The following is a 15812-nucleotide window of genomic DNA, read 5'->3' on the forward strand; positions in this document are numbered from 1 at the left end:
AAGATTTTAAATCAGCCCTGCTTTCCTTTTTGCTGTTGTTTTTGGAACATTTTATTTTCTTGTTTTTGCAGCAGAGAGTCCTTACTGTAAGGAACATAATGGAGATGAGGTAAAGTGTTGCTTATACTAATTCCAAGAGAAATCTGCTCTCTCTTCTCCTAGACTCAGAGAGCAAGCATTGGGAATTTGTTATGGAAAAGTCCAGCAACAGATTGGTATCGTTATTTGGGGAGACCAATACTACTGCTCAGGTGGAGGCTCTTCTGCCACTTTCAGTTTAAGCTCTTTCTGAAGTTACATGGACTAAATAAACCTGGTGGTCTTATAAAAAATTATACCCAACACTGGTGGTAATTTAAAAAAAATATGTAAAGGACCCTTCCTTTACAAATACATACATTTAGGTCTAAAAAATATATTTCCCTGTGTAAACTAGACCTTACACAAAATAATGAGTGTGTTCGCATTAGAAACTTTTATGGACTAAGTGAGAACATCTCCATTCTATGAGTGGGTAAATGAGAAGCAAAATATTGAACTACCTGGCCAAAAGTCACTTTCTGACGTGAGAACAAAACACAGGTCTTGGTCTACTTTGTGCAAATCTACAAGGTCTCCCTGAGCTATTAACACTCTTTCCTGATCTCAGCCCAGATGTAAATGAGGCCTCTTGCCCTCAATTTTTTCAGTCAAAGGTTCTGTGAGGTGAAATAATGAAAATCAGGCCTGTTATGGCTCACACTCTGTGTATGTGTGACACGACCTGGAGAACCATTGTGCACCTCTCCCCTGCCTCAGCATCCTGGCTACACCCACCAAGCTTTGTAAATGAGCTCATTCATGACTTTAGGCACTGTTTCTTGCTGGACAGAATGTTTGCAAGGAGCCACTGTCAATGAAGAGAGCTGATAGCTGTATTTTCCTTGCCTTTCCTTTCCTCTGCTGGCAGGAATTCAGGCTAATAATTATAATTATAATTATAATCCGCCTGTGGCCTCCAGAGGTCAGCACATCACCGGAAAATAGCTAAATATCAGCGCCCTCAAACTATACTGTCCAAGTTGTTCTCATTAGGTGCAGTTTCCAGTTTCACTGATAACAAGATTTAAAGGGTTTGCTCCCAACTCTCCTTGTGACAGCAAAAGCCAGAAAAGAGCTCTCAGAATATGCATTGTAAAATGCAGAAGGTTGTCACTGATCAGGGGCTGGCACATCCCCTGGGTGATGAGTTTATTGAGAACAGTCAAGAGGATTTCCACAGGTTGAAGCTGCTTTTCCTGATGTGTCAGTAGTGATGGAGTGAATGGACCTGCCAAGCACCTTCTGGGTGGGTGCCAGACTTGCTCAGTTGTGGGAAAAGCTTTAATTTTTAGTGCCTTTCAGCACAACTTGAGTTGTAGTCCCACTCTCAGAAAGAAAATCAGAGATGAGAAATAGGAGTTTATCAGAGGCATGAAACAGCTTTCAGGCAAGAAGAAACTTAAGACTATTCACCTCAGGAAAAATAAGTTGGAGAGAATATATCATAGAATCATGGAATGGTTTGAGTTGGAAGGGACCTTAAAAATGACTGAAATTAATTCTTTCTAAATAGGTTTATTGGCTCTCATGATATTATCCTGGCTTCCCTAATCCAGAGCAAAATCTGGAAGAGCTACCTTTCTAAAAGACCCAAATTTTACATGATTCCAAGATCGGATAGATGCAATCTGTTGCAAAACACCCAGAACCAGCCTCAAAACATCCTCATAAACACCAAAGAGCCTTGGTGACACACAACACTGATTTCTCCTATTTCTTAGCATGAAGAGCACAAGATTTACTGAACCCTCGGTGTTCTCACATTTGTGCTTTGAAACAAAACCTGAAGTGGATCCAGCTGTAGGCAAAGAGTAGAAACCCAGCTACCAAAAAATAAAATTAATGATATAAACAAAAAAAATCCAGCACAATTAAAAAAAAAAAAAAAAAGAAAAAAGAAAGAACAACACTCAAATCTTTCATTATTTTTATTAAAGCTGCAGAGTCTTACTACACACAACAAATATTTTATTGATATAATCTAAGTTAATAAAATAGTTGAACAACTCTTTAGATTTATATTTGTATAGAAATGATCTGGGGAACATCTCATCTTGAGACAGCAGTGCCCGAAAGCAACTATTCAGCAGGGTTTTTTAAAAGAAGAGTTTGGGACTAGAGGATGCACTGTTCATTCTCAAAGGAAAAAGAAAAAATCCATGCAAAAATAACTCCCACCCAAAGTGTGAGGCCATATGGAATGACCACGTGAGGGATGGCTCTTTCCTTCCTTCGTCACGCCTACTGTGGGAGCTTGTCATCTAAACTCAGCAATGAAAACAAGACAGAAAGAAAACTGAATTGCACAATCCTAGTCTGCAGGTGACAACGTCATAACATGTCTTTACAGAAGTCCCTACTCTGCTCCAGTTGGGAGGATGGGTTGTGGTGCTGTGTCTGTCCCCAGCTGCCAGCTGGTGTCAGTTACTGTCCGTGCTGCGAACACGAGTCAGTCTAGCTACTATTGCTTTGCTCTCCCTCCTTCACCTGGGTGTAGTTTACATTCTAGGTAGTGCTGCCTGCCGAGGGCTGACCGTGGCGTTCCCCCCCGTTCCAAAGCCCACAGCCCAAGGGAAGATCTCCTGGCTGCAGCCGGGCCCGGGAGGTGTCTGTCCCAGAGCGCCAGGCGCGTCCGTGCTAGATCATGCCGTTGATCTTAGTCCACTCGTAGATGTCCTGCTCGCAGACGATGTCCGAGTTGATGAGCAGGTACCTGTCCCCCACGCAGAAGTGCTTCTGGCAGGCGGCACACTTGAAGCACTCGAGGTGATAGACCTTGTCCTTCACCCGCATGGTCATCTCGTAGGCGCGGATCCGCTTCTCGCAGGAGGCGCACAGCCCGTCCTGGCCAAAGAGCCTGCAGCGACAGCACAGAGTCAGCACGGCTCCCTGGCTGGGCAAAACCAGTCAAAACCAGGCAAACACCCCTGATCCATTAGGACAAGTGCTGACTTAGAGAGAGGTCGCGTGGGAAACTGCCCAGAAGAGCTGGAAACTTTGCAACACCAAAAATTGAAACAGAAAATCCAAGGTTTTCAGCTTGGATAAAATCACAGAATGGGTTGCGTTGGAAGGAAATTTAAAGTCCATCCTGTGCCACCCCCTGCCATGGGCAGGGACACCTTCCACTAGCACACGTTGCTCCAAGCCCCATCCAACCTGGCCTTGGACATTTCCAGGGATGGGGCAGCCACAGCTTCTCTGGGCAACTTGTGCCAGGGCCTCAGCACCCTCCCAGGGAAGAATTTCTTCCTTAATATCCAAACTAAATCTACTCAAATCTATCAATAGAATTGGCTTCTCTGACCTTATTCTGAATTGGAGGAGCAAAGGTTTCCCAGAACACTGCATGAAGTTGTGCCATATTAACACTTCCACTTCTGTGATCCACAGAAATTACCTTTTGCTCATAATTTTTGCCTTTCTTAAACTGTTGCCCTATAATTTACAGCAAGGAGTTGGGATAAGCCATGGTCTGAGGCTCTCCTGCCTTTTGTCTGTGTCTCCACATTGGAAATTCTTTCAAGCATTTCTATATCCATGAAGACACTCCTGGTCCTGAAGTCACTCCTGAAGGACACATTCAGAGACCTCCTAGATAGCTATGAGACAGTTTCATGCTGTGGACTGCTCTGTAATCCATGTGGAGAAACACTGCTGAGGTCCTCATGACATTGTCTATAAAAAGGAGACTCTAATGAATGCCCTGCAGAGTTTAAGTCAAATCAGTAATAAAGAAGCATGACTATATTGATTATTTTATTTTTAAAAGGGACAAATGTTACAAGTGATGTATTCATTGAGTTTGACTTCCAAACTTCCATACTAATTCTGGAAGGAGTTTTTCCACCTCCTGCACATCTCCTGCATGTGCTGTGCCTGATTTAAATCATCTTCTGAACTGGAAAAAAGATGTCTGGTAAATTAAGAGACATTTAAGGAGAAAGAATATCATTCCTTTTGTCTACCAGGAGATGTCAGTGTTTACTTCTGCCCATTGAAAGTAACGCTAAGGTTACAAAAAGGTTGCCAAATTTTTCATTAATGAGGGACGATATCTATTGCATTATTAAATAAATAAAAACGTTGGATTGCACTGCAAGAAAATGCATTAATTGTATTGCCATACTTCCTGTTGCTTCCATTTTAAGATGAAAAGTATCTGGGAAGTGTAATTAACACCGGATCACTGCTGGATTTACAAGTGGTCCCATTAGCAGAACTCAGTCCTTAATTTCTGCTCAGCAAAATTCCATCAGCAAAGCCCAGGGACAGCATAATTAGGAAGTCCACTGAGATTTTGGTTTCACTTTTATTGGCAGGTAAATTAGCCTTCAGTAAAAAAGCTGGAAATATACCAAATATCATTATTCTGTTCCACAAACCTCCTGACACATTAGGAATCCATTAGAAGAAATGGAACACAACCAGCACAGCAAAGATCAATACATTTTAATCAAGAATGTAAAGATCATTTGTTGTCAATTTTTTGTGAAATATCTTAGTCTCCAATTAATCCTTTACTTACAAATTTGGGCAAAGCAGGCAGGCAGAGAGTTATTGATGAAAACACCCATAACAAGCGTATTTGTAGGATCTGATTCTGCAAAATGCGCAAATTCTTGCTTATTCAGCACCAGGCTTAAGAATGCCAAACCCTAAATGATCTTTCACCTCTTACCTGGGCATAAACACCTTTAAGCTCCAAGACAATTCTGGGAGAAGCAGAAAACTCCTTAAAACCATTCAGGGGAACCTGTTCATTGCCAGCTTAGTGGGAGATTGCTGGAATTCAGCCCCTTTTCCCAATTTCTGCTTGCCAGAATGCCACACTGACCCTTCACCTGGAGCTGTGGGGTTAGACGTGTGCAGAATGACAGATGCCAACAACTCCTAGTCCTGGGAGTTCTTTCTGTATTCTTCACATTATCAAGTAATTCTGGTTTTTCCACAGTGTGTAGCACTGCTTTCTCTTCCATTAAAAATGCTTTTTTCCCCCCAAACTTTAAAAGATTTATCTATAAACAACTCTGTGTTGTTTATCTAAGCAACACAGATAATCTCTAGCTTTATCTATAACTTACTGAAGAATCCCAGCAATACTAAAAGCATCTGCATATGAATCCCAAAAATATGAGGACAGGCTGAGGGAGCTGGGGCTATGCACTCTGGAGAAGGTTCTGGGGAGACCTTAGAGCCCCTTCCGGTGCTTTAAGGGGTTCCAGGAGAGTTGGAGACAGACTTTGGACAAGGGATGGAGGAATGGGACAAGGGGAATGGCTTTAAAGTGACAGAGGGTGTGTTTAGCTGGAATATTGGGAAGGAATTTTTCCTGAGGTGAGGCCCTGGCACAGGGTGCCCAGAGAAGCTGTGGATGCCCCATCCCTGGAAGGCCAGGTTGGAGGGGAATTGGAACAACCTGTCCTAGTGGAAGGTGTCTCTGCCTGTGGCAGGGGCTGAAAGGAGAGGAGCTGAAATGTCCCTTTCCAGACCAAATATTCCAGGCATTCTAGGACAGGAGCCCATACTGCAAACCTGAGCTTGCAGACGCTGCCAGGCTCCGAGAGCCATTCCAAAGGAATTCCTCAATCCCAGCTGTGCTCAGTAAAACGGGAAGGAGGCAGGAAGGGTGTGAGGAGCAGTGGGATGCCTACCTGAGGTAGTCCCTCCTGCAGAGCTTCCTGCCCAGCTTGTAGTAGAGGCGCCGGCCCACCTCGCCGAGGCGGCAGCCGCACAGGTCGCAGCTGAGGCAGTCCTCGTGCCAGTACTGGTCGATGGCCTTGAGGAAATAGCGGTCCCCGATGTTCTGCTGGCACCCCCCGCATGTCAGCAGCGACGGGGGGATCTGCAGCACCTCATCCACCGGCTCCCTGAGGGGGTGACACACACCTGGGCTGAGGGGAACCCACTCCCAGAGCGTCCACGCGAGGAGGAGGAAAAGCAAAACGAGTCCCAAGCTCAGACAGGTTCGGACAGGGAGGGTGGTGTCCCCGTTATTGCTCGTTTTCAGAAGGACTAAGAAAGGCACCCAAGGGATTTCACACTTTCCATTGGGAAATGGAAATTTGGAGACTAAATTTGACAGTGTCACTTGTCAGAACAGCACAAAATGGATAAACACTACCGCTGATTGTGTTGCCCGACTGGTTTAAGTCTCACTGCTGATTTTAATAAAGCCAGCATTTTACCTCATGTTGCTGCAGGACTTCTTTTTCCCTTAGCCGAGGACATGAATCCCCTGGGATGGGTTTATGCCAACATACCCCAATTATCTGGGATTTACACATCCATGAGTGAAAGGAGGCACAAATCTTTATTGTGATATTAGCACTGACTCTTTAAGCACCTATTTTGTTCCTTTTCCTAAAAAGTTTGGAGAGCTAGGATAATTCTGGTAAAAAAAGTGAGAATTTTCTTCTAAGTATTTCTGTGTCTTTTAGGGTAATTTCACAACTTAAAAAAAAAAAAAAGAAAAAGAGCAAAAAATTTAAAAGATCAGTGCCTGAACTCTGTTTTGTAATGTTCTGGGATTCACCTAAATGCCAGAGAGGTAAATAAAACAATCTACTGGATCTATCCCTTAAGCACTTGCTTCATTTCAAACCTGTGGCTAGTAGAGTGGACCCTAAATTTTTTCATTTTATTGGATTAGTGCTCCAGCACAGAGTCCCTGAGCAATTTGCTGCTGTCATTGGTCTGTCCTCCCCTGGGCTGCTGGGGGCAGAGGAGACCTGCACTGATGAAGAAGCTCTGCTCCCAGTTTCCAGCAGGCAACAGGAAAAAAATTGTATTGCTCCTGCTTATTTACTGGATCAGCAGTTTTCTGGGCAAAAATTACTTTCTTCAGCAGGGAGGAACGACCTCTGGTCAAAAACTTCTGGGCTGAGAAAGTGATCCTGCAGTTTTTATTTAGGCAAGCTGAGCCCTGAGATATTATCTGGTTCTGTTCTGCTCTGGTTTCTCCCTTCTAAGTTTAAACTGCTGTGCCCTGCAAGCTATGTCGTAACACCCCTCTCCTGCCAGCTCACCATCCTGTGAGTTTTCATTAAAATCATGGGGAACACATGATTAGGCCCTGCTTTTTCCAAATTTTTCTTTTTGGGCCGCATGCTCCCTTTCCTAACACGTGGGCTCCACGCTGACAACTTCTGAGAGCTTTCCAGTAGAAGGAAGCACACGTCATTATCCTTCATTATCCATTTTTTGAAACTTTGGAGTGTACCCCGAAATGTTTCATCTGAGGGGTGTTTGGGAGTCCCAAGCCAGGTTTCTCTGAGAGCCCTGACTCGGGAACATCCCAACGGATGTTTATGCAGAGCAGCATTCCTGGTTAACGCATTAGGCTTTTGATGTCCACCCATTCCTAAGCCAGCACTTAAGCCACCAGAACACAAGGCAGGTAAATAAATAAAGATTAAAAAAAACTTTGTAGATGAAAGCTGGACATCATTAGGAGCTGGGATTAGTGTTTCTTAAAAAAAAAAACAGCATAGAGGAAAATGTAACGTAAAACATCATGGAATGAAGTGATTTAACCCCCAAAAGCAGCAGCAGTTCCCATGTGCTCGTTCCGGGCTCCAAGCGATGGCATTTTTAGTATCTGACAGGAAACAAACCACGAATGACTCAATTTACTGAGAGAGATGTTTTAAGCGTTATCTGGAAACGGAGATTTTATAATTTATTTCATTTTTTCTTCTCTTTTACCGCGATCCCAGACAAGCCTAAGTGCAGTTAATTAGCCCGTTCAGGGCTGAAGTGGCCCTGGGTCTGTGCTGGGTTACCATCCCTGGTGTGCAGCAGGGATGGGACAGCGGGAGCAGAGCCCGGGAGAAAGCCTGGATCTGGACACGGAAGCCCAGGGAGGGAAATTCTCATCTCCTACATCCCGTCCATCAAGTCTGTCTACATGCTCTTAGCAGAACACCCAGCCCCCACCAAGCTTTCTACGAGCTTTTGGAAGTTGCATTACGAAAACGTGGAAGTTGGGCACCCGCAGCTAACAGCCCTGACCTTTCACTGATGGGCTGCAGCGGCTCGGGCAGATCGGGGACGGGGCGGAGAGGGTCCCTCGGCATGGAAAACCTGCAAGCTCGGGAAGCGGGATGCTCTGTCTCTCGCGGCGGGATGAGCGAGTGGGAGATGCCCTGCCCGGGGGAATTGCGCCTCTCTGCTCCCGGCTGCTCCTTCCCACAACTCGGGGGGCTCTCCCCAGGCTCCCGCACACCGCCAGCCCGCGGGGCCGGGGCAGCCCGGTGTCCGGGGCGGGGGAGCGCGGTGGGAGCGGCGAGGCTGCCGCCGAAGCCCTCCGGGGCTGCCGGGCACACAATGCCGGCGGCGGCTCCGTCGGGGAGGACGGGCGGCACCGGGAGGCGCCCGGGGACGATGGCGAGCGGGGCACCGGGCGGAGAAAGCGCGCACTTACTCGGAAGGATCGAGGCTTTTCCTCTCGATGGCCGATGACATTGGCAGGGCCGGTTCCTTTGTGGCGTGCCGGTGGTGGGCTCTGCCCCCGCCGCCCCCGCAGAGGCTGTCTGCTCGCGGAGCCTTGTCGCCAGCCGCGCTGCCCCGCCGCCCCGCGATGACATTCACAGCATTTCCTCCTGCAGCACCGAGACACAGAGACACACGCGGGGGCTGGGGCTGCGCTCCGGCCCCGCGCGGCCCCCCCCGGCCCCGCACGGCCCCCCCGGCCCCGCTGACCTCCCATCCCCGCCGCGCTCCCCCCGCGCCCCGCACGGCGGGGCCGCTCCCGCTCCCGCGGCGGGCGGGGGGCGGCGGGCGCGGCCGCCACCGCGGCTCCTCCGCGCTCAGCGGCTCCGCGCGGGCAGCTCCGCACACGCTCCGCGCCCGGGCGGCAGCGCCGAGAGCGGCGGCGGCCGCATCCCCGCGATTATTATTACTCCGTGGCTCAGCCCCGGCTCTCTGGTTTCATTTCCTTTTTCCTGATCACGATTCAAATACAATAGAAGGAAATCACACTTAAAGAGACAGCTGCCCGTTTCTTAACTGCACTCCTGGGGATTCGGCAATACAAACAGCAGCATCACGACTCGCTGGGTTCCTTAAAGAGACAGAGCGGGGCTCCCCAGAGCCAGGGCTGGGGGCTGCCGAGGCGCTCTCACGTTATTATTATTATTCCCCTACTAACGCTGTCTCTATGCGCAGGCAGGTGGGCGACCTGAGAATGATCCCGAGAGCTGGAAAAAAAATAAGCGCCTGGTTGCGGATTGTGCCGCCTTCCCAGCCGCACAGAGAGCGGCACTCACCATCCCTCTGCTCGCCCTCTCCCTCTCTGACACCAACATGCACATGCCCACACGCACCCATGGGTTTGTGCGGCGCTCGCAGAGCCACAGGTAAAGATCCCGAGCATTATTTGTCCGCCCGGAGTTCAAACCGGTCAGCTCAGTTGTGCCTCATTTATAGCCCCGAGTGAACATTCGCTTCCAGACACCCCCGGATTCCTGGCAAACCGTGTAACAAATTTACACCCCGGCACGGCGTGATGCTAATGAGCTATAAAAGCCGGCGAGTACCGAGTATCGATCTGTAATTAATCCAAGAGATGCCAAAGACGGGGAAAGTCTTGCCTGAATATGTCTATTTTCCCTGCCACCCTTCCTCCTCTCCATCAGCACATCCCGGAAAGGACTGATTTACAGCGCCGGAGTGAAAACTATTGCAGCAATCCGAGCCTTTGCCAAGCTCTGGGGCATTAGACGCTGGCCCTTGCTGAGGCAGAGTTCTGGATGAGATGAGCAGCTTGCCCTGTTAATTCCTTTAAAAACAGTAAAGAAATATCTGTAATAAAGTCCCAGAGAGTAGTAGTAGCAGCAATATTTCGCTTCTATATTAATTCCCAGAAGAGAAATGTGTTTGATGTCTATTTTTATGACTACATTCGCCTTTTTTTCCCAGCTTTTTGGCAGCTGGGGATATAATATCTGCAATACATTAATGATCCCGATCCAAAGATTAGTAATGTCAGCAGAAGGACTGTTATTCCTTTCAAGGGGCTTTGAACCAAGCTCTTGAAATACTTTAGAGCTATCACTGGTCATTAGAACACATCTTTCTAATTCTTTAAACACATTATCTCCAATGTATTTTAAGCTATTACAGCAGGACAGTCACTCTCATTTCTGTTGAAGGAAAAGGCTCTTTTGTTAGGTTTTCACAGACAGGACTGAATTATATGATGACTATTTAATTTCTGGGATGTTTATCCTGTGATCAGCAAAGTAAAATAAATGTAAATCTTGCCAGAAGACTGAATAACTAAACTATTGCAAGACTCCATGGGAAGAAAAAATCTGCCAGGAACTTCACTTGGTTAAAAAAGAATCAGAAATTTAATTAAAGATGGCTCAAAAACATTCAGAAGGACATCAAACATGTTTTAAAATACCCAAGACATTTATATGAGCTTGCTTCCTCCATTGTCTCAAAGTTTAAAAAAATATAAACTCTTAAAATATAGAAGGCAAAGTTTCCCTGATGATCAGGGTACTCATATTCTGATCAACTCCTGATGGAATAATGTGAACAGTTCCATAATGCCAGTAAATGTTCTGATCTCAGAAGTTGTGCACACATTGCAGACACGCTGACCTGCTGCCCCTCTTCTATTTATTTTCCCAAAATTCACAGGAAATTAATATATTTAAGACCTCTGTGCCTTTGTGCATCTAAAAGAGTTCAAAAGTTTTGGTGAGGGACAAAAGTATCAACATTGGCACATAAGGAATTACTTAATTCCTTAGAAAAACAACATCAAAATGAGCACTTAGAATACACAGCCGCCAACGGTTATTGGGAAAAAACAATTTTTGAGGTTTTGCAATTCCTTGCTTTGCTCAGACCACCTCAGGTCTGGCAGGTAATGAGATATTTCTCATATTCATAGTTGAGCACAAGCACTGATGGACAGACCAGGAACATTCCCTGCATTGCCAGATCGATCCCTTCACCTGCAGAAAAGCTTTTCTGCATGAAACCAGTGGAATAATGTGCAACACCGAAGCTGAAGAGGACAATTTGTATGTGCTTCACTTTTTCAGTCAGATCAAGAACAAAATTTCCCAGATGAAGTCAGATCTTTAAGCACAGAACTCGTGATGGTGCTGGGATCACTCTATGGGCCTGCAAGTACCATCTGTCTCCTCATCTAAAGTAATTTTAATTAAAACTGTGAGATTATTTCTTGTTTTCTCTGAGTCCTGTGAAGGAGAGATGCCAGGCAAAGTCATGAGCAAAGAAAAGTGGAAAAAAACCCTGGATTTGTAGCTAAAAGCTCATCAAGAAAGTCCTCAGAATGCTGACCAAGAGCTGCATCTTCAAACACCTCTGAGGAATAAAGCCATACACCTTTTTGGAACAATTCCATTTTCATTTATTTTGTTTACATATAATAAACTCTTGCTCTGGACAGTGAAATTTGGCCTTTCCAGCTGAGGATTTTCTGTCCCAGCAGAACAGATGACCAGTAATCAAGAAGGACTTCTTTTTCTTCACCTTGAGCAAGTCCCTTAATACCACTTTGCCTCAATTTTCCCATCTGCAAATGTTTACTTTCCTCAGCAGAATTGGCTGTTGATTTACTTTTGCCTCCTGCTGAATAAGGTTCCCAAAGACAAAGCGTTATTCAGCGCTGGAATTGGTGGTGCCGACATTTCCTGCCCAGGCACAAAAAGACCAGCACTATTTTTAGTGAGGGCTTTTCTTTCCATTGTTTCTTTCTCTGTGAAGCTGGATTTTCCAGTGCTCTTTAGTGTGGCTTTTTGTGTGTGCGTGTGTGTTCATTGATTGGAAATCCTCAGGGATGAGTTTTTGGTTTCAATTAACTTTTATTAATAAAGATCACGCTATAGACTAATTATTGGAGCATGGCTGGGTCAAATCTACATTTAGCATTTGGGGCTTGGAATAATGTGCCATGAATAAGTCAGCTGGACTTTTCTGGATATTTCTCAATAAGAATTCGATGCAAAGCTTCATTATTTCTGTGAGTGGTGTAATCTAAAAAATAGCTCAATGTGTCTGTTTCCAAAGAAACATCCTCTCTTGCACTCAGGGAGTATTTTCAGCTTGGTTTTGGAAGGCCAAAATATCATTATCACCACTCAGCCTCAGGTTGTTCCTACCTTTATTCCCTTGGTATATCCCAGCTTTATCCCCCCTATAGCTTATGGATACCATTGAGCTATTTCAGGTCACCCTCATTTAGAGAAGTCTGTGTTCAGTAAGATTAACTTTGCTGCCCTCAATAGCCAGTAATGCTGGTTGCCTAAAAATGCAGTTTATGAAGATTGAAGTCTCTGCATAGATGGAAGAATTAAATCTCGGTGACTGTGGCCTAGATTTTCAGTTAATGCTTTCTGTGGGAGGGAAAAGTCAGGACCGTGACTAAAGGTGAACAATTAACACGAGAGGCGGCACAAAGGAATCAGGATTTCTGTAATTTGGGCTGTCTTCTGCTGCTGAGCCACCATTTGGTGATAGAATCACTGCTCCACTCCAATCCACCTATCTGCAAGAATCCTTCTCTTTCCCACTACACACTGGACTGAAGCCTTGGCCTGCTAGCCCCTGAGGTGAGGCTCTGAAGTAATGGAAATTTTGGGTTGGTTTAGCTTTTTTCAACCCAAATTTGACCCCACAGAAGAAGATCCTTGTTCTCTCTTAAAGAACACAGAATATTTGAGGAGGAATTTGGAGGCTGGAACTAGGGGATCTCTAAGGCCCCTTCCAAGCCAAAGCATTCTGTGATTGCATGATTCTGTGTAAACCAGCTGCTGCCAAGGAGGTGGGACTGTGCCACTGGAGAACCAATGCTGTCAACATATAATGAGTATAATGACTATCAATAGTTACTCATATCACCACCAAGTGTCATATTAATGGCATCAAGGGCACCACATAATTCAAAGGGAAAAAAAAGTATTTGTACCCTTTTCATGAACCTGGAAATTTTGTTTCAGCCACAAAGTTCTGTTCTGGTCTGTGTGCTCTCCACAAGTGCTGTTTTGATTTTGTTGGGTTTTTTTGTTTCATATCAAACCCTCCTCATCATTCTCTCAATTAGCACATTTTCTAATCTCCCTGAGGACAGAGGTGGATGGAGAGGATGAGGAGTTGTCACTGAGTGATGACCACACGCACTGACTTGAACACGCTTTGGAGGTTTTTGGTGAAGTGTGACTCAGAGAACTTACAGACTTCTGACCAAGGACACACTTCTCTTTTTGGGGCTCAACCCTTCCTTTGAACTGGAAGAAAACAAACCAGAACAATAAAAACCACACTCAGGGTGAGGTTTGACCTGGGACTGTGAGGTCCAGACGTTAGATAAGGATCCTGGTGCACAGAGAGCTCTGGGCAGTTACAAAGTTTTGTTTTGTTTTGTTTTGCTTTGCCTTATTTTCTCCCACAAGCAGCAAAGCTGAGAGAAATAAAACCACCCAACCCAGCAGCTGTGGTTATAGCCCAGAGAAATCTTCAACTACAGATCACATCAGGGATGATGAAAAGTTAGTTACAGGCAGTCAGATGAAGGGATATTTCACTGCAAAAACGTGAAAGGTCCCCCTCCCCATTTCCTCCCTCTTCTTTTATTGATTTCTCTTGCTGCCCTGCACGCAAGCCAGATCCAATTACTCTGTCATGGTTTTCATAAGGCTACTGCTCTACAGCACAGTCCTCTCAAGTAATTCCCTCTTTTTCCATGGTAAATACTCTCTCCTATGCTGATGCATGGGAATGACCCCAGTAGGGCACTGGGGAGAGTTTTGACTTTGGCATTAAACATCTCATCCCAACCCATTCATGTCAAGGGAGAGACCCACCAATACTTCCAAGTTTAGAAAATAAATGGTGACTTGGGAATGCAATTCCCTCAGGGAAAATTTAAGAGGGAGTCATAGACAACCAGAGACTGTAGCTCAGGCTCTCCTGTGTATATATACAGACACAGATATGTATATATATTTATATATTCATGGGGTTGGGGTTTTTTTACACATTTCTAGGTAGTATGTATATAAGTATGCATTTGTGAACACAGAGACACTTGCAGACTTGCAGGTCTTCATCTTATGCTCCTTTCCAAGCTGTTTCCCAGGTGAAGGAGTTTTTCCAGATTACAGGCTCTAGTCAACACACTCCTTCATGTTACCACCAGGTAGATTCAGTAACCTTGGCACTAGCCAGCAATATTGCCAGGAAATCTGACATCATTCCAGGAACCCATCAGTCTTCTCATTCCCCCATGGAACGTCGTTATCTCTGTTCTTAATTCCTTCTAGGGTTGAACATGCAATGAAGCAATATTTCCTAATTAAATGTATTAGGAGGTGGATTTAATGAGGAAGTCTGGTGCCACCTGGTTCACATGGGGCAGGGAGACAGCGAGAACTCCTGCTGAGTGGCTCCCCCATCCCATTGCAAAGGCAAATCCCTAAGGATCCCTGGCCTGGGGACAGTGGAATCACGGAATCATGGAGTGGTTTGGCTTGGAAGGGACCTGGAAGGACGATCTCGTTCCAGCCCCCTGCCGTGCACAATAAGGTGCTGACACTTCATGTGCAAGCACCGTGGACCTTTGCAGAAAAACCAGCCAGAAGAAAAACAAACAGCTCGATTCACTATTGTTCCAGCAGCCCCAATTAAAGCTGCAGCTCAGAGGAGCCGCGCTCACCGCAGCCTGCAATATCAGCGCTCGCTTCCCACGTTCCCTGTGGAAATTCATCCGACACGTCTCACGCCCTGAGTCTGCCCAAGTTCCATCCACAGACCTGTGTGCTGGGGCTCTTCACATCCCTAATTCCCTTCCTTCACTGGCCTACCCTCTGCTGAAGAAATTTCATCACTTGGGAATGCCTGATGCAACCTTTAAATTCCTTCTAATTTTTTTCCTACCTGACAAGGCCCTGTCCCAAGCATACCAGCCACCTAATTACTAACCTTGACCTTGGGGGAAAAAAAAAAAGGCAGCAGAGTACATTTAATAACAACCCCAGTGAGCTGAGACGGCTTTACAATTATGTTGCATAATGTAGTCATGAGGAGAGGGTTACCAGGGAGATAATGGTAAACATCAGCCTTAATTCTGTCTGAAAAATAATTGGAGTGGTCTCCTTTTGTGGCTGGGGGAGAGGAGAAAATTGGATGGGTACATTTCCAGTTACTGCAGATGTTAGTGGAATATGCTGCACTCCACCACTGAGGGAATTATTAGCTGCCTCTGGATGCCATGGGTATGAGCTGTCTGGCTCCCTCCCCACACACAGAAGTCTGTGGAGAAGTGTCATTTCAGGGAGAAATGAGCATTGGTTTCAGCACAACTGGGGTCTCTCCATGCTGTTACTGCATCTCTTCACAGTGACCCTATCAAAATTATGTTTGTTGGAGTATTCATCAGTCCTGACACATTTTTTAAATAGACAGTCTCTGCGAAGTCCTCCTGCTGCAATCCTCACACCTCTCTCTCTGCACCAGGAGCCCTGGGCTCGCCTCTGGAGCCCCTGCACAGCTGTCAGCAGTGCCATGCTCTGCTCTGGCAGGACGTGGGGAGGGCAGGGCTGTGCCAAAGCAGGAGAGCTGGGATGCTGAGCAGTTTGCTGGCAGAGCATCCCATCCTGTCCCACCCCATCTGGTCACCACCCACTGCTGAGCTTTCTTCTCTCGTGTATGGACCAGGTGTCACTGGGCCTCTCTCAGGTGGGAATAAG

At 46.0% G+C, this 15812-nt stretch overlaps 1 protein-coding gene across 1 annotated transcript; it reads right to left on the reverse strand.

Annotated features, from left to right (window-relative positions):
• Nucleotides 1-1994: 1994 nt before the first annotated feature.
• On the reverse strand, nt 1995-8997 carry LMO2 (LIM domain only 2). The gene is made up of 4 exons (XM_058807056.1): nt 8785-8997; nt 8507-8684; nt 5736-5951; nt 1995-2938 (listed from the first exon to the last, which is right to left on the reverse strand). Exons 1-4 carry the CDS (start codon nt 8789-8791, stop codon nt 2719-2721), a joined length of 621 nt encoding a protein of 206 aa, XP_058663039.1. The 5' UTR covers nt 8792-8997; the 3' UTR covers nt 1995-2718.
• Nucleotides 8998-15812: the final 6815 nt, after the last annotated feature.

The sequence above is a fragment of the Ammospiza caudacuta genome, chromosome 6, assembly GCF_027887145.1.
Source record: "Ammospiza caudacuta isolate bAmmCau1 chromosome 6, bAmmCau1.pri, whole genome shotgun sequence".
In the NCBI taxonomy this organism is placed as follows: domain Eukaryota; kingdom Metazoa; phylum Chordata; class Aves; order Passeriformes; family Passerellidae; genus Ammospiza; species Ammospiza caudacuta.